At 44.1% G+C, this 23,395-nt stretch overlaps 2 protein-coding genes across 2 annotated transcripts in view; both read left to right on the top strand.

The window, feature by feature from the left end:
- The first annotated feature begins 3,471 nt into the window (after positions 1 to 3,471).
- LOC138973860 (uncharacterized) overlaps positions 3,472 to 23,395 on the top strand; it is a 60,268-nt gene continuing 40,344 nt past the window's right edge. The window contains exon 1 of the mRNA XM_070346566.1: positions 3,472 to 3,646. Coding sequence (XP_070202667.1) covers positions 3,494 to 3,646 — 153 coding nt within the window. The 5' untranslated portion in view covers positions 3,472 to 3,493. The remainder of the gene's footprint in view (positions 3,647 to 23,395) is intronic.
- LOC138973859 (uncharacterized) lies at positions 8,555 to 11,764 on the top strand. Its single transcript, XM_070346564.1, has 2 exons — positions 8,555 to 9,295; positions 10,240 to 11,764. Exons 1-2 carry the CDS (start codon positions 9,171 to 9,173, stop codon positions 11,105 to 11,107), a joined length of 993 nt encoding a protein of 330 aa, XP_070202665.1. The 5' UTR covers positions 8,555 to 9,170; the 3' UTR covers positions 11,108 to 11,764.

Genomic DNA, 23,395 nt, shown 5'->3' with positions numbered 1-23,395 from the left:
GGGCGACTAATAACTGACTTGAGTAATAAAAAGTCAATGGGACCCGATAACATACCCGCTTCCTTACTCAAGTTAGCGTTACCCTTTCTTGTTGAGCCAATTACGTATGCGTACAACTTATGTATTGACCGAAATGTGTTTCCAGACATATTTAAAACCGCAAAAGTAATTCCACTTCCCAAAACAAAAGACTTAACCGACATAAACAATTTTAGGCCAATTTCGCTATTGTCTGTTCTATCAAAACCATTAGAAAAACATGTACAAAAGTGCTTGCTTCTGCACATGGAAAGCCGTGGTCTTTTCGCTCCATCTCAATCAGGATTTCGCCCTAAACATTCGTGTCACACAGCTCTCGTTAAACTATGCGATACATGGCTCTCTGCCATTAACCATTCGGAAACAGTCGGCGCCGTCTTCCTTTATTTTAAGAAAGCGTTTGATATTGTTGATCACACAATTCTGTAAAAGAAATTATCTTGTTATTTAGGCGACGCATCCTAGTCTCTACTTACCTTTTTTGAGTCACTTGAGAAAAAGTGACTCTATGTAATCGGTCAGTGTTAGTCTGTCCGGCCGGCCGTCCGTAGACACCACCTTAACGTTGGACTTTTCTCGGAAACTATCAAAGCGATCGGGCTCATATTTTGTTTAGTCGTGACCTCCAATGACCTCTACACTTTAACGATGGTTTCGTTGACCTTTGACCTTTTTCAAGGTCACAGGTCAGCGTCAAAGGAAAAATTAGACATTTTATATCTTTGACAAAGTTCATCGGATGTGATTGAAACTTTGTAGGATTATTCTTTACATCAAAGTATTTACATCTGTAGCCTTTTACGAACGTTATCAGAAAAACAAGGGAGATAACTAGCCTTTTCTGTTCGGCAACACACAACTTAACGTTGGGCTTTTCTCGGAAACTATAAAAGTGACCGGGCTCAAATTTTATGTGAACGTGACTCATTGTGTTGTGAATAGCAATTTCTTCCTGTCCATCTGATGCCTCATATAATATTCAGAACTGCGAAAGTGACTCGATCGAGCGTTTGCTCTTCTTGTTTCGTTCTTATTTAGCGAACAAAACGCAGTTTGTCTCCCTTAATAGTAACCGTTCTTCCATAGGACGGCTAATGCTCGGCGTCCCACAAGGATCAGTTTTGGGCCCACTTTTATTTTGCATTTACATTAACGATCTACCACTCTATATATCAGACAAGACGGTTATTAATGACCTTTTTGCAGACGACTCGTCTCTTTACACGTCCGGTAAAAGTTTACAATCTATTGAAACCTCTCTTCAAACGAGTTTGAACAACATATTTGATTGGTGTAAACAAAACTCAATGATTATACACCCAGGCAAAACTAAATGCATGGTGATCATAACACGACAGAAACACCAACTCGCTCCTCTGAATCTTCATCTCAGTTTAAATGAGTCACCCATTGAGCAAGTAACCAGTCATCGTGTTCTCGGGGTCACAATAGACGCTGAATTAAAGTGGCAGTCCCACCTCAACCGTGTTACCAAAACCTTATCTAAAAACTTGTTCCTTCTCTCCAAATTAAAGCATTACGCTGATACCTCAGCACTCAAGTTGTTTTATTTTGGTCATATTTTACCTCATCTGAATTATGCATCTACACTTTGGGATGGTTGTAGCGATGTTCACTAAAAAAACGTATATTCTCTTCACCGTCGCGCAGCTAAACTTATCATGCCGGGTCCGCAAACATCAACAGATCAAAAGCTTAACCGCCTTAATGTTGTATCACTTAAAGATCAGTTATTATTTAATAAGGCGCTTTTAATGTTTAAGGTGCAAATATACGACACGCCACAGTACATGCGATCATTATTTCAGAAAGCAACAGACAGATATGGCTCAAACAAATTAATTTCTCCGCTACACCGTATTGATTTATATAAAACCAGTTTAGAGTTTTCGGGCTCAACAATTTGGAATTCGCTACCATGTGATATAAAGGGGTCAAGCACGATTAAACCCTTCAAAGCGCAGCTTCGCAAATACCTGATGTCACGAACAGTTACATTCTAAAGCTGTTTCTAGCAAGAATGCATTGCTATCACTAACCTCTATATATTTTGTTGATGATGATAATGATGTCGGCGTGCGTATATGTCTGTGTGTGTGTGCGCGCATAATGTGTGTGTGTGTGTGTGTGTGTGTGTGTGTGTGTGTGTGTGTGTGTGTGTGTGTGTGTGTGTGTGTGTGTGTGTGTGTGTTGTATTGAGTGCGAACGTGATTGCACTGCAATGCAGGCATGCGGCGCGCGCGTGTGTGTGCGAGTCGACTTTTCTTTTCCTTTGTATTATATTGACATACATGTACATGTTAATGTTCTATCATGCATTATGTATTCGTATAGGTAATGTTGAAATTAGTAATACTGTATGATTGCGATTGACAAATTGTCCTTTTATTGTCTTTATTTTTGACTCACATGCGAAGCAAAAGTGAGTCTATGTACTCACCAGAGTCGTCCGTCCGTCCGTCCGTCCGGACGTCCGTCCGGAAAACTTTAACGTTGGATATTTCTTGGACACTATTCAGTCTATCAGTACCAAATTTGGCAAGATGGTGTATGATGACAAGGCCCCAAAAAACATACATAGCATCTTGACCTTGCTTCAAGGTCAAGGTCGCAGGGGCCATAAATGTTGCCTAAAAAACAGCTATTTTTTACATTTTTCCCATTTTCTCTGAAGTTTTTGAGATTCAATACCTCACCTATATATGATATATAGGGCAAAGTAAGCCCCATCTTTTGATACCAGTTTGGTTTACCTTGCTTCAAGGTCAAGGTCACAGGAGCTCTTCAAAGTTGGATTGTATACATATTTTGAAGTGACCTTGACCCTGAACTATGGAAGATAACTGTTTCAAACTTAAAAATTATGTGGGGCACATGTTATGCTTTCATCATGAGACACATTTGGTCACATATGATCAAGGTCAAGGTCACTTTGACCCTTATGAAATGTGACCAAAATAAGGTAGTGAACCACTAAAAGTGACCCTATCTCATGGTAGAAAGAGCCAATAAGCACCATTGTACTTCCTATGTCTTGAATTAACAGCTTTGTGTTGCATGACCTTGGATGACCTTGACCTTGGGTCAAGGTCACATGTATTTTGGTAGGAAAAATGTATAAAGCAGTTCTTAGTGTATGATGTCATTGCTAGGTTTAGTTATTTGACCATGTCAAGGTCAAGCATGTGAGTCGTATGGGCTTTGCCCTTCTTGTTATGTCTTAGTTTAGCAGGGACAGATTATAAGACAAGGCGTGAGCCTAAAATCTCCATCCTTGAGTAATAAAGTTCGTTCGTTCGTTCGTTCGTTCGTTCTCTTTCTCCCTCTCCCTCTCCCTCCCTCTCTCTCTCTCTCTCTCTCTCTCTCTCTCTCTCTCTCTCTCTCTCTCTCTCTCTCTCTCTCTCTCTCTCTCTCACTCCCTCAATTTTCCTCCATGCCTGTCTGCCTGTGTTTGTGTGTGTGTGCAGTTACTGACGGAGAAGTGGTGATATCCCCTAAGTCCGACCCGGCAATAACGAGGGTTGTCAACCAGGCTGTCATTCTCAGCTGCTCCGCTATCCTAGGCAAGGAACCCGCAGAAGCTGATGTATGTACCACCCCCCTTTCTGTCCAACATAGCGACAACATTACACCAAACAAAACGTCAAGTTGGGGCACCTTTTGTGTCCAACATAGCGACAACATTACACCAAACAAAACGTCAAGTAGGGGCACCTTTTGTGTCCAACATAGCGACAACATTACACCAAACAAAACGTCAAGTTGGGGCACCTTTTGTGTCCAACATAGCGACAACATTACACCAAACAAAACGTCAAGTTGGGGCACCTTTTGTGTCCAACATAGCGACAACATTACACCAAACAAAACGTAGCTAGGTAGTGTCACTTGGAGGCTTGGTAGCTAGGGAGTGTCACTTGGAGGCTTGGTAGCTAGGGAGTGTCACTTGGAGGCTGGGTAGGAGTGTCACTTGGAGGCTTGGTAGCTAGGGAGTGTCACTTGGAGGCTGGGTAGCTAGGGAGTGTCACTTAGAGGCTTGGTAGCTAGGGAGTGTCACTTAGAGGCTGGATAGCTAGGGAGTGTCACTTAGAGGCTGGGTAGCTAGAGAGTGTCACTTAGAGGCTGGGTAGCTAGGGAGTGTCATTTAGAGGCTTGGTAGCTAGGGAGTGTCACTTAGAGGCTTGGTAGCTAGGGAGTGTCACTTAGAGGCTGGATAGCTAGGGAGTGTCACTTGGAGGCTGGGTAGCTAGGGAGTGTCACTTAGAGGCTGGGTAGCTAGGGAGTGTCACTTAGAGGCTGGGGAGCTAGGGAGTGTCACTTGGAGGCTTGGTAGCTAGGGAGTGTCACTTGGAGGCTTGGTAGCTAGGGAGTGTCATTTGGAGGCTGGGTAGCTAGGGAGTGTCATTTGGAGGCTTGGTAGCTAGGGAGTGTCACTTAGAGGCTGGGTAGCCAGGGAGTGTCATTTAGAGGTTTGGTAGCTAGGGAGTGTCACTTGGAGGCTGGGTAGCTAGGGAGTGTCACTTAGAGGCTTGGTAGCTAGGGAGTGTCATTTGGAGGCTGGGTAGCTAGGGAGTGTCATTTGGAGGCTTGGTAGCTAGGGAGTGTCACTTAGAGGCTGGGTAGCTAGGGAGTGTCATTTAGAGGTTTGGTAGCTAGGGAGTGTCACTTGGAGGCTGGGTAGCTAGGGAGTGTCACTTGGAGGCTGGGTAGCTAGGGAGTGTCACTTAGAGGCTGGGTAGCTAGGGAGTGTCACTTAGAGGCTGGGGAGCTAGGGAGTGTCATTTAGAGGCTTGGTAGCTAGGGAGTGTCACTTAGAGGCTGGGTAGCTAGGGAGTGTCACTTAGAGGCTGGGTAGCTAGGGAGTGTCACTTAGAGGCTTGGTAGCTAGGGAGTGTCACTTGGAGGCTGGGTAGCTTGGGAGTGTCACTTGGAGGCTTGGTAGCTAGGGAGTGTTACTTGGAGGCTTGGTAGCTAGGGAGTGTCATTTGGAGGCTGGGTAGCTAGGGAGTGTCATTTGGAGGCTGGGTAGCTAGGGAGTGTCACTTAGAGGCTGGGTAGCTAGGGAGTGTCACTTGGAGGCTTGGTAGCTAGGGAGTGTCACTTGGAGGCTGGGTAGCTAGGGAGTGTCACTTGGAGGCTGGGTAGCTAGGGAGTGTCACTCAGAGGCTGGGTAGCTAGGGAGTGTCACTTGGAGGCTGGGTAGCTAGGGAGTGTTACTTGGAGGCTTGGTAGCTAGGGAGTGTCATTTGGAGGCTGGGTAGCTAGGGAGTGTCATTTGGAGGCTGGGTAGCTAGGGAGTGTCACTTAGAGGCTGGGTAGCTAGGGAGTGTCACTTGGAGGCTGGGTAGCTAGGGAGTGTCACTTAGAGGATGGGTAGCCAGGGAGTGTCACTTGGAGGCTTGGTAGCTAGGGAGTGTCACTTAGAGGCTTGGTAGCTAGGGAGTGTCACTTAGAGGCTTGGTAGCTAGGGAGTGTCACTTAGAAGCTTGGTAGCTAGGGAGTGTCACTTAGAGACTGGGTAGCTAGGGAGTGTCACTTAGAGGCTTGGTAGCTAGGGAGTGTCACTAAGAGGCTGGGTAGCTAGGGAGTGTAACTTAGAGGTTTGTAATCTAGGGAGTGTCACTTAGAGGCTGGGTAGCTAGGGAGTGTCACTTAGAGGCTGGGTAGCTAGGGAGTGTCACTTAGAGGTTTGATAGCTAGTGTGCGTGCCTTCGTGAGCGAGGCTGGTACTACATACTGTTCATACGAAATGACAAACACAGGTTACAAGCGATAACGCGCAAAAGTACTGGTTTATTATTTTACATCTGACACTAGGTATCAGTAATGCATATATATAGTTACAGTACTACGTATTGCGGTAAAAAACTTATGAACAGAAAGAAAAAGAGAAAAGAAAACAAATTATTAGACATGGCAAAAGTATCAAATGCGTTAACAAAAAACGAGAAGTAAAAACAAGAAAAATAAACAATCACAAGACAGGCGAAGACAAACAGACAAGAAAGTTACAAATACCAAACACTCGTTGGTTAGTCCTTCAACAATAAAGAGTTACGTTCCGTACGTTCAACAATACCATAAGCACTAAGAATACTCAAGAAACTTAGCATACATACGTTTAAATCCGAAATGGCTACTTTCAGAAAAATACAAAACGTTGACTCATCAGGCCAGGAATACAAAGCAAACTATCATACCAAAAAAGTCTAACGACAACGTTCCTGCGTTAATCAAAGTCACAAACAAGATATTTACTCATCCACTTTCCCTCAATAACGTTACAAGAAATAAGCCCGTTTACAAAACGATCACCACAGACCGCAAGCTCTTTTACCTAAATTCTTTTAACGTAAGGCTGAAAAAGTCGGAGAAAACGTTTCACTTCGAACTTCGTTAACCACAGAAAACACAAGTTATCATTATAAACATTAGCGACTTTCTAGCGTCTACAAAACATTGCTGTACGTTCACAACACTAGAACAGTTGAACACACAATAAAGAAACACTACAACAAGTCAGACTTTCAACTCACGTTATACATGAACAACTCACAAAGTCATTACAAAATGGCGACCAAAACACAACACAAACAAGTAACAACAAAATTACCTTATGCGCTGTGTGGGTTGACCAGCAGTACCAAAAACGTGTTGCCTCTCAAACGAAGGGCACAAAACGATTCACACTTGAGAAACAACTGTCTCCAAGAGTAAAGTAATGGATAGACTAACTAATGAGGAGGGACAAGTATTGAAAAAAAGACAAGATATTGTAAAAGAGCAAACTCGTTTTTATTCAAATAGATACAAAAAAAGAATTAACTTTGACGAACAATATGTTGAAATGTTTTTACAAGACGTAGAAGTTCCACAATTGACCGAAGAACAGAAAAATAGCATTGAGGGCATTTTAACTGAAGATGAAATCACAAAGGCTTTAAAAATAATGAAAAATGGCTCAGCACCAGGCGGAGATGGTCTAACAACTGGTTTTATGAAATTTTTCTGGTGTCAGATAAAGACAATGGTTATATGTTCCTTGAACGCCGCTTTTGATAATGGTCAAATGTCTCCGACCCAAAAGAGAGCAGTTATAACATTAATACACAAAGGGAAGCAACTGTCAAGGGATGATCTGAATAACTGGCGACCAATATCTTTACTAAACTCAGATTATAAGTTACTGGCAAAGTGTCTAGCAGTACGCCTAAAAAGTGTGCTTGGAACAATAATTCATGAAAATCAGTTTGGTTTTATGAAAGGCAGAAATAGTAGCACAGCAGTTAGAATGATTGATGATATAATTACACATCTCAAACAAACGAACAAACCAGGGCTACTCCTAGCTCTAGACTACAAAGCTGCTTTCGACACAATATCAAAAGAATACATAATGTATGCCTTTAAACGCTTCAATTTTGGTAACACTTTTGTTAGATGGGTCACTACGCTCATGAACGAAACAGTAAGTTGTGTAAATTATATGGGGTGGTTGTCAGAGCCTATAGAAATGAACGCTGGAATTCGACAAGGCTGCTCATTCTCACCAATGGCCTTCGTGCTCGCCTTAGAGCTGCTGGCAGTCAAGATGAGGGCAGATCAGTCAGTTAAGGGCAGAGGTGGCACGGAATTTTAGCAAACATTTGTTCAAAAACGTGTTTTGGGTTTTTGTTTTTTTCAGGTACTTTGAACATCATAGAATCACTGTGTGTTGTTTATTTTGTCAATTTCATCGTTTATTTTGCAATAAAGTGGTGATTTTCAAAGTATGTGTACATGTGTGAGTGCTGCAAGTGTGAGAAATTGCTAAACAATCTCTGTTTTCAAGTCCTTGCAACAACCACGATTCCCCGAATAAGCTTGGCAGTAACACATCGAACGGTTGAGCGGGAATTCCCGTTTTCTGTGAATGTTAAAAATAGACATGAACAGTCCGTTATTTCCGTACAACGGCCGGATCGCGCATCAACTTTTTCAGACAGTAATATGAATATTCATGAGAACAACCTCTAACCTTTGAGAAACTTCTCTGGTTGGTCGTTGTCAATGACCACAGTGACGCGCATGCGCAAACTGCCTTATCCGTTGTAAACACAGTGTCGATTCCACGTAACTCAATATCAACTATCAACCAGCAATGTCTACTTCGAAATTCGCAAGGATCTTCCCAACGCAAAAGGAAGAATCAGCTTTCAGATGCTCGAACAATGAGGAAGGAAAAACCAGCAGGCGACGAGAACGCGCCTGAAGTTGGCAGAGCAGAGACAGTTGTTTTGAGAGATAGTGGTGACGCGTATGTTTCGAATCGACTCGGAGTCGAACCTTGGCCAGTTTTGGGCGATGTGAACCGTAATCAGCCTCAAATCGAAGGTATTTCTGCTTCGGCGACGAAACTGAGGAGATTTAGTGGTGCAGGCATCGACCCGGATGCTCAACCACCAGCTGAGCAAAATCGCCGTTCGTGGTGTTTTGCCGAGTGCAGTCAGTTGAACTGAGAACTCGCTTCTCTCTGATGTGAAGTGCCCGGAGTGCGAGGCAGGACATGTGACAATTCGAGTTGGTGACTCGATGGGCTTGTCACAAGAACTAGTGCTGTGTTGCGACAGCTGCCAGTATTCACGCACAGAGTATTCGTCGCCAAGAGAAAACAACCTCAACCACAGACAAAATGTTCCCTTTGAAGTGAACAAAGAGATTGTGCTATACTCTCAGATAGGTAGTGGCTAATCCAGTGTGGACAAACTGTGCACAGTCTTTGGAATGCCAGCGATGAACAAGAGTTCCTATCATCGCATAGACAAACGAGTCAATGCCAGCATTGTGGAAGCTACAGATGCCACACTTAACGAAACAGTGGAGTTTGTGAGGGAAGCCTACAGGGAAACATTTCCTCAAGTCAAGGCAGAGTGAATGCTGTGAATGATGATGGTGAGGAAGACGGTGCTTGGGAAGATGATGATGGCATTCTCTGGGTGGATGTGGCCTTTGATGGTACATGGCACAAGAGAGGATTTTCCTCACACTATGGAGTTGGCGTTGTTGTTGATGTTCTGACTGGGTATGTGCTGGACTTCTGTGTGAAATCCACATACTGTCACACATGTGCGATGAACAAAGAAAAACTAGAGGGGATGACCGCTGCCGAGCAACTACAGTGGAAGCAGCTTCACCAGCCTGACTGCAGCATTAACCAGTCTATGGAGAGGGACGCAGCCTTGGAGTTGTGGGGAAGGTAAGAATATTGTTCTAATAGCCTATACACTCTTCCCTATATCCTTTATTTTCAAATACAGAATAAGACAACATGAATAAGGTTGCGCTAAAAAGTAAATTTTATTTAAAATTGTATAAAGCATGGTACATTGTGGGTGTTTGTTTTTCTTTACAAAGAAAGATGAAGACCAACAAAACACAACACAGAAGCACATATTTTTGCAACAAAACACTGTCCACAAACCCTTCACAAATACATTTTCTTTTGTTGATAAATCATTAAATGTTCACAATGTCCTAAAGGATCAGCTAGGCTGGGAATTTTTTTATTGAATCTGCAAATTTCAGAGGAAACCTGACAACTTTTCTATTGAAAAGAAAAAGTGTCCCAAACAAGTTGGGATCAAACTCATTGTCAGTGTGTGTGTGTGTGTGTGTGTGTGTGTGTGTGTGTGTATGTGTGTGTGTGTGTGTATGTGTGTGTATGTGTGTGTGTGTGTGTGTGTGTGTGTGTGTATGTGTGTGTATGTGTGTGTGTGTATGTGTGTGTGTGTGTATGTGTGTGTGTGTGTGTATGTGTGTGTGTGTATGTGTGTGTGTGTGTGTGTGTGTGAGAGAGAGGGAGAGAGATGTGTGTATGTATACATATATTCTAACAAGTACAAGTTAAATGTTCACCCTCTATGAAAAGATCACTTTATACACACTTAGTACACAAGCCAATGTAAATTGGCACACTTTCCAGTAATAATAATACATGTATGTATTTTCTGCTGGGAGAGGCCTCCTGATACTCTTCACTAAAGTAATATCCAAAATCATTTTCATTCGTGGGTCTGCGTCTGTATCTCACCAGGACCTTGTTGGCCCATGAACCCCAGTCTTTTTCATATTTTTTTTCAAGACAGTAGTTATCCAGCCAGTACTTTACACTAAGCTTTTTTTAATTTTTCTATGCTGCAGGTCTGTTGAGCGTCACAACCTCAGGTACAGAACTATGCTGTCGGACGGAGATTCCACAGCGTTCAATGCTCTGGCTGCAGCTCAGCCCTACGGTCCCACACGTCCCATCACCAAGCTGGAATGTACCAACCACCTCCCCAAGAGAATGGGCACAGCTCTCCGCAAGGCATCAAAGGATGGAAGGCTTGGTGGAAGAGGGGAGGGGCGACTAACCAAGGAAAAGTGTCAACGCTTGCAAAACTACTTCCGTAGCGCGATCCTCAACAACCTTGAAGATCAGCGAGCCATGGAGCAGGCGATCTGGGCCACTTTTTTCCATGTGACTTCAACTGACGAGGACCCTCACCACGACAGATGTCCAGCCGGGCCAGCCTCATGGTGCTTTTTTCAAAGAGCCAGGGCAGAAGGGCAACCACCACCTCCACACGCAGAGCACAACGGCACTGCCTTGTCCAGGGAAGTATCACATGCTGTTCTGCCCATCTACAGGAGAATGACAAATCCCATTCTTCTCAAGCGCGTGCCCCATGGCAAGACTCAGAACAGTAATGAGTCTCTCCACAATGTCTTTGTTGGGAAAGACCGGGTGGAAGCAGCCACCGCTGAGGCTGTCGCAAAGTTCAACAGAGGCAACTTTGCACTGGCACAGGTCATGGACCATATGAGCTTGCCAATTACTGAGCTTACTCATTCTGCTTTGGCCAAAAAAGACAAGGTGAGGGTCCAGAAGGCGGAGAGAGCAACAGATGTGGCCGCTGTAGCAGCTCGTAGGGCAAGATGTGCTGGTCGTCAACGTCAGCTGGAGCAGCGAGAAGACCAGGAGGGGGAGGTGTACGGTGCTGGACTGATGGGGGATGGAGGGGAATAAGTACCAACATCATTTGAAGAAGACTCGGAACAATACATGAACACACCCAGACTCTTTTTTCAGCAATGTGTCTTCATAATGTGTAAAGAAACACTTTACAAACTTTCAAATGCAATTTTCTCTGAATATGGGTTTTCAAGGACGGTATCAACGCGGGAAATGATATTTCGTCAGAACTACTTGTGGTAGAGTTATAATTTTTTTTTTACAGGAGTAAGATTTGATTTTGCCAGACTCTTACAGAGCGGTTTTTGTAAAACCCATAAAAAAAATTTTTTAGAGAATATAATATAAGCCTGATTGGGTATTTTGGGGGCAAAAATTTATATCTCTCAATTTATGCTGCTGAATTTGAACTGGGGTAATTTGGTCAAAATGGCTCTGTATAAGTCTGAAACTGATATCTGGGAGTAATTTTCACCGCATTTGAAGCCTGTAGCTTCAAAAATGTCTTTTGAATTTCATGGGGCGTGGTGTGTAATTTTCGTATTTTTTTGAAGAAATTGGTATTTTTTTGTGAAAATATTACTTGCTTGGTCAAAAAATGGGCATGCAGGTGCTTTTTTATGCTTTCTTTCTATAAAGTACCCCTAAACTTCAAAGAAAACTTACAAATATTCAGATTTAATTTTTCGTGCCACCTCTCCCCTTAAAGGGGTATTCTTGCCATCAGCCAATAGTACTAATCAAGAAAGACTATTGAAAATGATCTTGTACGCTGATGATATTACGCTTTTTCTGAAAGGCACTGATGATGTGCAAAATGCTCTGACATTGGTGTCATATTTCTCCAAGTTCTCAGGACTGGCTGTGAACAGACTGAAATCGGAGGCCATGTGGTTGGGTTCACAGAAGTACTCTGAGGAGCAGCCATGTGGCTTCAGATGGAAATCAAAAGTCAAAATTCTTGGTATATATTTTAGTAATAATTTAGAAGCCTCGGAAATCGAAGAAAACTGGACGGAAAAAATTAATCATATTCAGAGCACAATGATTAAGTGGTCTAAGAGAAACTGCAGTATAATGGGAAAGATTTGCCTTGTAAAATCACTTTTGATCCCTCAATTAACACATGCTTTGCAAGCTTTGATTATACCCGAAAAGATCATATGTAAACTGAACTCAATGTTTTTCAGATTCATTTGGAAAAAAAGATTTTCAAACACAAAAGCCTATGAAAAGGTAAAACGAAAAGTTATGTGCCAGGAAACAAGTAAAGGTGGCCTAAATATGATTGACTTGGGTGACTTTCAAAAATCCTTTGTACTTGGATGGTTTTCGAAATTACTGCAACCAAACGAAGAAGCTTGGAAAAGTATTCCACTCAGTATGTTCTCCAAACTCGGAAAAAATCTATGCTGCTTTCAAGCAAACGTCAAACCAGCCTTATTTAAAGGGTTGGGATTGATTACAAACAAGTTCTGGAAAAGCGTTTTAGAATGTTGGCTTGACAACCATGAAAAGATATTACCATGCGTGAAAAAAATGACCCAGCTGGAGAATTTATGCCTATGGAATAACTCTCTAATTGCTTATCGTGGCAAGACAATGTTTCTACGTGATTGGGTTACATCTGATATATGCTATGTGAAGGATTTATACGAGAATAATATGTTTTTACCATTTCACAGGATTTGTGAAAGAGTTGGGCATAAACCAACAAGACTGTTTGAATATGGGGCAATTCGCACAGCAATAGCATCCCTTTTTTTGAAGATGAATGATAATGGAATACAAGCTATGAAGGTAATGGATTATCAAAAAATAAGTACATTTAAACCCAGGCAGTTTCGTAAATTAATGGTAGACGCTTATCAAACTGACACTATTGCAGTCAGTTTCTGGAAAAGAAAGATGGGAATTGAAATAAACAAGGACATTTGGCAGATAGCAAGCAACGCATCAAAAGAAGTAAGATTGAGACTGCTACACTGGAAAATAACTCATAACATTTATCCAACGAACATTATATTGTATAAAATGGGCATTGCTGAGAGTATTAGCTGTACACATTGTACAGAAGAGACAGATTATATCGAACATTTCTTTTATTATTGTATAAAAATAAGCAAAGTGTGGAATCTTGTTGAAGAAGCCTTCTTCACCGCTTGTTCAAAGAGAATTCATGTTGATGTGCGGGATGCCCTATTTGGCCTAGTTAAAAGGAATTCTATTTCATCCGCTGAAGCAAACTATGTCAATTTGCTGATCTTGATTGCAAAAATGTGCATAGGTATTTATAGATACGGTACCCCTTTAGAGATCGGATGTATTTTTGAAAAAGAGTTAAGTTTAAGAAAAATAATTGACTTGTGACTCGCATATATGTTGCTATCTGTGAAATTGAAATAAAGAAACGTTAGGTAACAAAAGGAGAAATGATGACGGAAGAAAATATAGGACAAAATGTAAAATAAAAAAAAATAGGTGGAGAGAGAGAAGATAGAACAAGAGGAGACAGTGAGAGAGAGAGAGAAAGAGAGAGAGAGAGAGAGAGAGAGAGAGAGAGAGAGAGAGAGAGAGAGAGATTGGCAGACTATGGGAGAGAGAGACCGACAGAGTATGGGGGAGAGGAGAGAGAGAGAGAGAGAGAGAGAGAGAGAGAGAGAGAGAGAGAGAGAGAGAGAGAGAGAGAGAGAGAGAGAGAGACGAAGCAAAAAAGAAGAACAAAGAAGAAGACAGAAAATTCCCAAGAACAAAATTCAGAAAAAAAAACCCAGACAAGTCGAAGAGAAAGAAAGTGGATGCAGAGAAAGACAGACTAGGGAGTGAGAGAGACAGAAAGACAGAGAGAGAGAGAGTGAGAGAGTGAGAGAGAGAGTGAGAGAGTGAGAGAGTGAGAGAGAGAGAGAGAGATGTTGTGTGGACAAGTGTGAGAAAGAGAGAGAGAGAGGAGAGAGAGAGAGAGAGAGAGGAGAGAGAGAGAGAGAGAGAGGAGAGAGAGAGAGAGGGTAAATGTAAATAAAAAAATTTAAAAAAAATTGTCCATGATCTGTTTACTGTCCATTGAGTGTGAAGCTGAGAGAAAGAGTGAGACTGAAGGAAAACAATAATAACTTAATAAGAATTAAAATGATTATAAAAAAAAAATAATAAAAAAAAAATAAAAAAAACTTCCGATATAAAAAAAAACAAAAAAAACGCACGCACATTTGTGATTAACAATGTCTGATCTCCTAAAAAAGAAGAAAAAAAAAAAAAAAAAAAAAAAAAAAAAAAAAAAGTTTTCACAGGATGCAAAAAAAAAAAAAGAAAGAAAAAAAAAGAAGAAAAAAAAAAAAAAAAAAAAAAAAAAAATGTCTCCAAGAACATTACGTTGACGTTAAAACATAAGAAACACTCCGTTGGTTCACTTGTTAATCTTCATACGTTTACAGATCAAAACCAAACACTTCCTAAAACCCTCAGATCGACTGACGAGACAGGAGTCAAGCAGTGGTATTTATGGAAACAAAAACCTAACATGGAATAGTTATTCAAAAGTCAAAGGTCACCGGATTGACCAACCAACAACATTCCTAAGACAGAATCGGGTGAAACTACTATTTTACAACCAATCAGTAACCGATCACGCACTCCGTGCATGCTCAAAACTTAAAACGGTATATTTACAGAAAGAAGACCAAGGAACTAGCTGACATTACAAAACTAAAAACACGTGAGTCACACGCATTCTAAAACTTGCAACGCAGATTCGCAGGGCTCACCCCAAAATCAAGACACGGAAAAGAGCACGTGAATCTCACGGTGTTCTAGAACTAAAACGACGCAGTTTGTGACGCTCCGACCAAAACCAGGTCACAACAAATGAACAAGGAGCACGTGAATCTCACGTAAAAATATTAACGCTCCACAAAACGGGTCACAACAAGGTGACACAATAAAAACACGGTTTACTTCTTTATACATCGTGCAATGGCTTGAGCAAACGTAATTACAACAAAAAGTAGGTGAATGCATGCCACATCGGCATGCACACTCCCACCGGAAATTATATTAATATAATTTACTTAAAAAACCTTTGTACAAACATATTCCTTATATCAAAAGAAGAATAACGCAGATTTAGACATTTCAAATTTACAACTCAAAATCATTGTGTTGCAAAACATTTACACAACAATATTATGGTTCAATCATTTTCAGTGTTTCAACACATCTCGTTTCAACTAAATGCCACTAGTCATTTACTCGACGGCATAAAAAACGCACCACTTAAATCATAAATGTCCGTTACATCATCTGGTATAAAAACAAACCGCAACAATCAACAACTGTCAAATTGGAAAAACACTCCAAAGTTCAATGTTCTTTCAGTTTGCTTACACAGCTTTGTCTTTGTGATTTTCACGATCTACTAACACAGTCATTTTGTGAATAGGTCGCTCTAATATGCGACTATCACCAGTGGGACGGCCGTGATTGTCTAGAGCCTTTGTTCCAACATGCACTTTCACTCGTCTGACCAGTCCATCAGATCCAGGCATCACCTCGATTACACGAGCCATGCACCACTCTGATCTGCACAAGTTCTGGTCATGCAAGACAACAACATCTCCCACCTGTACGTTTGCCTGGGGACGTTGCCAGACACGACGTTTCTGCAAGAGTGAAAGGTACTGGCTCTTCCATAGCAGCCAGAATTCGTCTGCCATCCGCTGGACACAGCGCCAACGTTTCCTGGCGTACAGGTCTGGATCTTCAAACACACCAGGGGGCGGAAGGATGGCACCTGACTTCATGGTGAGGACGTGGTTGGGGGTCAAAGGGCGTGGTCCATCTGCCGATTCCAATGACTCGACAGACAGTGGTCGACTGTTCACGATGGCCATCACCTCGTATAGGAACGTACGAAGTGATGAGGTAGTGAGACGCTGGCCTGATCTTCTGAGAAGACCATTCAGGATGCTGCGTATCGTTCGGATCTGACGCTCCCAAACGCCACCCATGTGACTAGCTGCAGGGGGGTTGAACTTGAACTCACATTTGCTTTCCAGCATCTTCGATGTCAGTCGTTCAGAGTCCATCTCCTTCCATGCCAGTTTGAACTCATTGCATGCACCTACAAAGTTCGTTCCTTTGTCACACCAAATGCGTGATATGTTTCCTCGCATGGAGACAACAATGCGTAGGGCGTTGATGAAGGAATCACTTGACATGTCATCCAGGGTTTCAATGTGGATTGCCCTAGAGGCAAAACACGTCACGATCAGTCCGTACCTTTTCACCTCCCTACGTCCATCTTTGACGTGAAATGGGCCGAAACAGTCAATGCCACAGAACGTGAACGGTGGGGATGGGTCAAGACGCTCTGGAGGGAGGTCGGCCATCTTCTGTCCAGCTGGCCCTGAGCGATGCCATCGGCAGTGAACACAGCGGCGCACCAACGAGGAGACGACGTGACGAATGCCAATGATCCAGAAACCGCTGGCTCGTACTTGGTTGATCGTGAACATTCTCCCTTGGTGGGCTATCGCAGCATGACAGTCCTGAGCCACCAGGGAAGAGAAGTGACTGTCTCGAGGTAGTAGTATGGGAAACTTGTCAGCTGAAGAGGATGATGAATTTTGAGAGCGACCGTATACTCTCAGTATTCCATCAGCGTCCTTGTGAGCGTTGAGTGCCTGAAGCTGGTTACGTAAAGAAGGCGTTGGGCGTTCAAAATGTTCTTTCTGAAGACATACGATGAACTTCTTCTCAGTGACTTCAAGCACTTCAAGGGGAGACGACTGGTGCCCCTTAATGGCATTGCATTTGCGTACCAAAACAGCCATGGCTCTTATCAGAGATGTCTTGGAGGAGAATCGTTGGGCGATCTGCTCAAACGACTGAACAGACACTTCTTTAGAGGTAGTAGCCTTGCACACTTTCACCTCAACATCGTCATCTGGGATCTCGAAAAAGTCATCCGATTCCGGAAGGGACTGGCTCAAGAACGCGGGACCATGGAACCACTCTGATGTCATGAGGTCACTCACAGACAATCCCCGTGATGCATAATCAGCTGGGTTCTCCTTTGTAGAAACATGATTCCACTGACTGGCCTGTGAGAACTGACGTATTTGTTGGACTCTATTTGCGACAAAGACGTGAAAACGCTTGGACTCATTCTTCAAATAAGCGAGTACAATCATAGAGTCAGTCCAAAAGAAATGTTCAATGCTCTCAAAGTCCAGTTCTTCTTGAAGAAACCTTGCCATCTTGACGGAAAGTACTGCTGCCGTTAGCTCCAGACGAGGGACAGTGACGTGTCGAAGCGGAGCCACTCGTGCTTTGGCGACTACAAGCGTACTGTGAATGTTGCCAAGATGATTTTCAAAGCGAAGGTACGAACACTGGCCGTATCCTGCTGTAGACGCGTCTGAAAAGTGATGTAGCTCTACATTCTTCACGGTGCCAAAGTCTGTGGGCAAGTAGTTCCTGGGTACCTTGACGCAACCCAGTCGGGATAGATCCTTCAGCCACTCTTCCCAACGTTCTTGAAGCGATGGTGGCAGCGGATCGTCCCAGCCGAGCTCCTGGCGACATAGTTCCTGGAGAATCAATTTTCCAGTCAGCAAAAAGGGGGCCAGAAAACCAAGGGGGTCGTAGACTGATGCAATTGTAGAGAGAACTCCTCTTCTGTTCGAGGGACCCAGTCTGGGGTTGTCAGTAAAACCCAGTGTGTCGTCATCAGTGCACCAGTGAAGGCCAAGAGTCCGCTCAATTTCTGGTGTGCTACAAGGGACTGCGAGTTCTGTGGCCTTGGTTGACGTAACTTCAGAGTCGGGGAAGTACTCTAAAAGTTCCTTTGAGTTGGAGACTATCTTGTGCAGCCTCAATTGTCCGTGTTCACAAATTTCTCTAGCCTTCATGAGCACATCTGCTGCTTCTTCAACAGAGTCTTTGGCTTGAAGTCCATCATCGACATAAAAGTCACGCTGCAGAAAGGCTGATGCCTTGGCGCTGATTGTGGCGTTGTCCTTTGCCACCTGCTTGAGGCCGAAGTTTGCGCAGCCTGGAGACGATGTAGCTCCGAAGATGTGCACCTTCATGCGGTAGTCAAGCGGCTGGCCACTCGTATCACCGTCCTTCCACCAAAGGAAGCGCAGAAAGTCTCGATGGGGCTCGGAGACGTGAAACTGGTGGTACATTTTTTCCACGTCACAGGAAAATGCTATGGGACCCTTGCGGAAACGACAGAGAACGCCGGAAAGGGAGCTGATTAGGTCTGGGCCTTGTAGGAGAAGATCGTTCAAGGACGTGCCTAGGTGACGTGCACTACAGTCAAAAACCACACGAATCTTTCCTGGCTTCTTGTCGTTGTATACGCCGTGATGTGGGATGTACCAGCGATTAGGGACCTCGACTTCGTTCTTGGGAATCAGTTCAGCGTCACCTCGCTCCAAAATCACGTTCATGAACTTGATATAGTCTTCACGGTACCCAGGCTTCTTCTCAAACTGGCGTTTCAGTCCCATGAGACGCTTGACTGCGGCACCTCTGTTGTCAGGAAGAGACGGTTGTTCTGGTCGAAAAGGCAGAGGCATCTCGTAATGACCAGCTTCATTGACTTTCACGTTTTCCTTCACGATCTTCATGAACTTCAAATCATCTTGAGACATGGATCCTGTGTCACTATCAGCAAAGTCTCTCTCCATAACGTGTAGTAGGTCAGTACACGATACCTCATCCACCTGTATTTTGTAGACATGAGCTGCACTTTCTTCTTTCCTTGATCCTGGCTTGACGACTACGTGCATGGACGAGCCTACCCCATCAAAGGCGACGGAATGCGGTGCCTTGCCGACGATGCTCCAACCTAACTTAGTCTCTACTGCAAATGGCAGTCCTTGGACAACGTTTAGGGGCATGAGGGCTTCAGCGCAGTCGTAGCCGATGAGGAGGCCTGCTTCACAGTCAGGGTACAAGGGGGGCAGTTTTGGAGACAGGTGTTGGAGATGTGGGTAAACTTTGACAGTCTCTGAGGTGGGGATTTGCGTGGGGTCAACGGACAGGTAAGGTCGTGAGATGGCAGAAGGGAGCCTGACAAACTCACTGGAGGTAGGAGAGCGGACACGCAATCCAGAGTACTTCCTGCCGGAGACCACAGCATTGTCCTCAGTCAGTGTGGAGACCCTGAGTGTAGTCGGCTGCGATTTGGCTTTAACTTCTTCAGCCACTGACTGCACTACAAAAGTGGCGTTGGACATAGTGTCCAGTAGTGCGTACGTCAGCACTTCTACGTTGGGGTTAGAGTCACTGGAAACGAGAACGGGAACGATCATAGACGTGAAACCGATGCTGTTTTCCTCGCTGGCCTTAAGAGCAAACACCGTAGGGGTCGACGATGACAGTGGCTCTTGAACGTCAGCAGCAGAGGTACGGTAATTGTTCTTGTGTTCACTCGCCCCTTTGTTTTCACTCATATTGTTCTGATATTTGAAATTGTCATCGTGAAGACAAGTAGGATGAGCCTTCTTGCACTTCTTGCACGTCTGTTTCTGCCTACATTGACGGCTCTGGTGATCCTTACTTTTGAGACATCCGTAACAGATACGGTTCTTGAACAGAAAATCTCGTATCTCTTCCAGGGGCTTCTCTATGAGTTCCTTACATGTCCCAGCGTCATGGTCCGGAAGTTGACAGTGCAGACATGCGGTGACATCCTCTGTCAGGGTTGACAGGTTCGTTGTGAACTTTCTTGGTGTCCCCGATGCACTTGTCAAGCCGAAAACAGGGTCGTTAGAAATGTCTGCTTCGAGGGTAACGAACGACACGAGTTCATGGAACAGAGGATACCTCTTCTTTTCAACCTTGGTTCGAGCAACTGTTCTAGACCATCTGTGACTCATCCAGTCTGGGAGCTTTCCGACGATCTTCCGTAGGTATTGGGCATCATCCAGGATGCTCAGTCCACCAACTTCCTGGGCAGCAACGGAACATTGCTGCAAGAAATCGGCCAGACTTCTGAGTCCCTTGGGATCCTTGCTTTTGACTGGGGTCCATTCGTCCAGCTTGGTCCGGAAAGCTTGCGAAACGACGTATGAGTTGCCGAACCGATTTTCCAGCACTTCCATGGCTCTCTCGTAGGCATCACCTTCTCTCAGCAGAAAGAAGCCGGTCACGGCCTCCTTTGCTTGACCTCCGATGTACCGTTGCAGATACAATAACTTCTCACTGCTGGTTATGTTCTGTCTCTCGATGAGGAACGAAAACGACGACCTCCAAATTGGATATTGGAGAGGGTCACCAACAAAAATGCACGGCTCCTGCATCGGCAAACGGTTGATCATCAGAGCGTCTGATAGGGTTTTGGCGAGAGAGTCCATAGGAGTGTCCTGCTTGGCAGGAGTAGCAAGTGGACGTTGGTAGTACGCAGACGGGGGGTAGGATGCAAATGGACGATCTGCATGACATTCCTTGTCAAAGTTCATGTACGCAGGGGGCCTTGCGTTTTCGTTTCCCCAAATAACTTTGGGGGTGGTCTGATGTGGGTCCAGGAATGTGGGCACGAAAGGCTCTGGTTTGGGATGTAGGTGGGTATCATAGGGGAAACAGGGTGGGGTAACTTCAAAACGTCTATGGTCCATGCATTGGTGACGTTCTTCTGGGAAGTAGGTGTGTCGTTCTTGCGTCTCATCACCTTCCCTTGTCTCTGGTAGGTGATAAGACCAGCCTGTGTGGTCGAGATCAGGCGGGCGAGAGCCTGTGACGCTTGTCGTTGAGTGTCCAACGTTGTGCAGAGGCGGCTGACCAGCGTACGCACCGAGAGGGTGCTGCAGTGTGGTCAGCAGCGCTGTAGGCCGCATGGAGGATGTAGTTGCAGCCGTCGTGTAGTTGGGTGTGAAGGGCTCCTGATGGACAAAAGGAGCGCTCGTTCCAACGTGATGGGGGGCGTTGACATCCTCTCTACGTTGAGGTCCGTACGCCTCGTAGGTGGCGTTGTTGGTAGTAGCGGCGCTTGTAGAGGCGCTGACTCCAACGACGAGGTCCACGACAGGTAACGCGTGCTGTCGTGGCTCAGTCGTTGTGGTTCCTGCGACGAAGTTGGTGACAGCAGCGTTGACGGTAGAGATGTCACGGGTGCTGGCGGCTTGGCAGACAGGAACAGACGTGAAGTCCATGGCTGGCTGGTGTGTCCTTTGGACAGCAATGACGGCAGCTTGACAGACAGGAACAGACGTGGCGTCCAAGGCTGGCTGGTGTGTCCCTTGGTCAGCAATGACGGCAGCACCTGTCCCTATTCCTATCGCTGTTTGTTCATTGTTTAGAGGAGGGGCTACAAGACTGTACAAGGGAACGAAAGGACGAGGGTGGAACCTAGTGTTCAACAAATCAACTGACGGTAGATCAGGGAGATCCTGCTGAACTGTATCACATTGTTCTAGTACCCGTATCCTAGCCTGCCGCTCTCTGTTGATATTTTGGCGTTCAGTAAACTTGATAAACCTCAACGCCTTCTTGTGCTTTAGTTCATTAAGAGCTGCTTCAGCTGCATCGTTAGCCTGCCTTTCAGCTTCTTTAACAACTGCTTCAGCTGCTACAGCTGCGTCTCTAGCCTTCCTTTCCGCTTCTTTAAGAACTGCTTCAGCTGCTACAGCTGCGTCGTTAGCCTGCCTTTCAGCTTCTTTAAGAACTGCTTCAGCTGCTACAGCTGCGTCTCTAGCCTTCCTTTCAGCTTCTTTAAGAACTGCTTCAGCTGCTACAGCTGCGTCTCTAGCCTTCCTAGCTGCTGTTCTCTCAACTTGTTGTTGTTGCAAAAGATCCAGTTCACTGAGCTGAGCTTCCTTTATGGCTTCTGCTTCGACCTTAATGCCAATAGACACAGCCTCTAGCTTAAGAGTCAATTTAGCCTCTTCAGAGCTAACACTTCCAGAGCGGAGAGACTCAGGGTGAGAACCGGCTAGGCTACCTGATCTTCTGCTGCCTGACTTGAAGCTAGCTGGCTTGTAAATGGCTGACCTAATGCTAGCTGTTTTATGGCTGACAGGCTTGACACTGACTGACTTGTGGGTGGATGACCCAACGCTAGGTGTAACACTGCTATGCCTAGAAGTAGGCTTCTTAGTCACCAGCACGCTAGTCGTTTGTCTGTCAAGAGCTCGATCAATGTCAAACATAATTTTCTCAACTGCCCTTTGAACATCATCCCAGCTTTCCTGAATGGTTTCACCGCTACCAATACTACGAAGACCTTTCTCTATGTCACCAAGATCCTTGTACATGCTCAAAACAATTTGTTTTTGACTGGTTAACGACTCTTGATTAGGAGTTTCTTGGTTAAGCTCTGTTACTACCTCATCAATTGCTCGTTCCAAGAATGTTCGTTGTCTTGCAAAGTTTCTAGTTTTGATCTCAATCTGGTACTCTCTACCTTTTTCAGTAGGCTTAATGTCACGCCTAGGCCTTTGAGAATGTTCATCTTCATCGCCGTTAACGTCATAACCTGAAGCTTCCAATGGTTTATCTGCTGGAATCTTCTCCATTACAATGTTCGCTTATTCAAAAGCACTAAAAAACCTACATAAGGTTTATCTGGTTATAAAGTAAAATGAATCGATCTGAGGGTCGTTTGGGATAATACACAAAAGTCACAAAAAATGCGCCGGATACGGAGTAGGAAGATCTCTAACCGACAAGTTGATCTATGTCAAACTATGGTTCACTAACACAGTGACAGGTAACAATAAAGTCTTTTGCTGGTTATCAACAGCTACGTTTACGTTCATTGAGCGTCAATAACAAAAGTTCTTTACTGGGCGTCAGCAGCTAAGTTTGTTTACTTCAGCTAAAGTTCTTTCACTGGGCATCAGCAGCTAAGTTTTTTACTGTGCGCGCCTTCGTGAGCGAGGCTGGTACTACATACTGTTCATACGAAATGACAAACACAGGTTACAAGCGATAACGCGCAAAAGTACTGGTTTATTATTTTACATCTGACACTAGGTATCAGTAATGCATATATATAGTTACAGTACTACGTATTGCGGTAAAAAACTTATGAACAGAAAGAAAAAGAGAAAAGAAAACAAATTATTAGACATGGCAAAAGTATCAAATGCATTAACAAAAAACGAGAAGTAAAAACAAGAAAAATAAACAATCACAAGACAGGCGAAGACAAACAGACAAGAAAGTTACAAATACCAAACACTCGTTGGTTAGTCCTTCAACAATAAAGAGTTACGTTCCGTACGTTCAACAATACCATAAGCACTAAGAATACTCAAGAAACTTAGCATACATACGTTTAAATCCGAAATGGCTACTTTCAGAAAAATACAAAACGTTGACTCATCAGGCCAG

The sequence above is a fragment of the Littorina saxatilis genome, linkage group LG8, assembly GCF_037325665.1.
Source record: "Littorina saxatilis isolate snail1 linkage group LG8, US_GU_Lsax_2.0, whole genome shotgun sequence".
Lineage (NCBI taxonomy): Eukaryota > Metazoa > Mollusca > Gastropoda > Littorinimorpha > Littorinidae > Littorina > Littorina saxatilis.
The sequence above is the reverse complement of the archived record's forward strand: the minus strand, read 5'-3'. Positions and strand labels throughout refer to the sequence as shown.

Coding starts and splice junctions, on each gene's coding strand:
- LOC138973859 (XM_070346564.1), top strand. CDS start 9,171: ATGAACAAAGAAAAACTAGAGGGGATGACCGCTGCCGAGCAACTACAG. Junction 9,296..10,239: donor GCCTTGGAGTTGTGGGGAAG/GTAAGAATATTG, acceptor TCTATGCTGCAG/GTCTGTTGAGCGTCACAACC.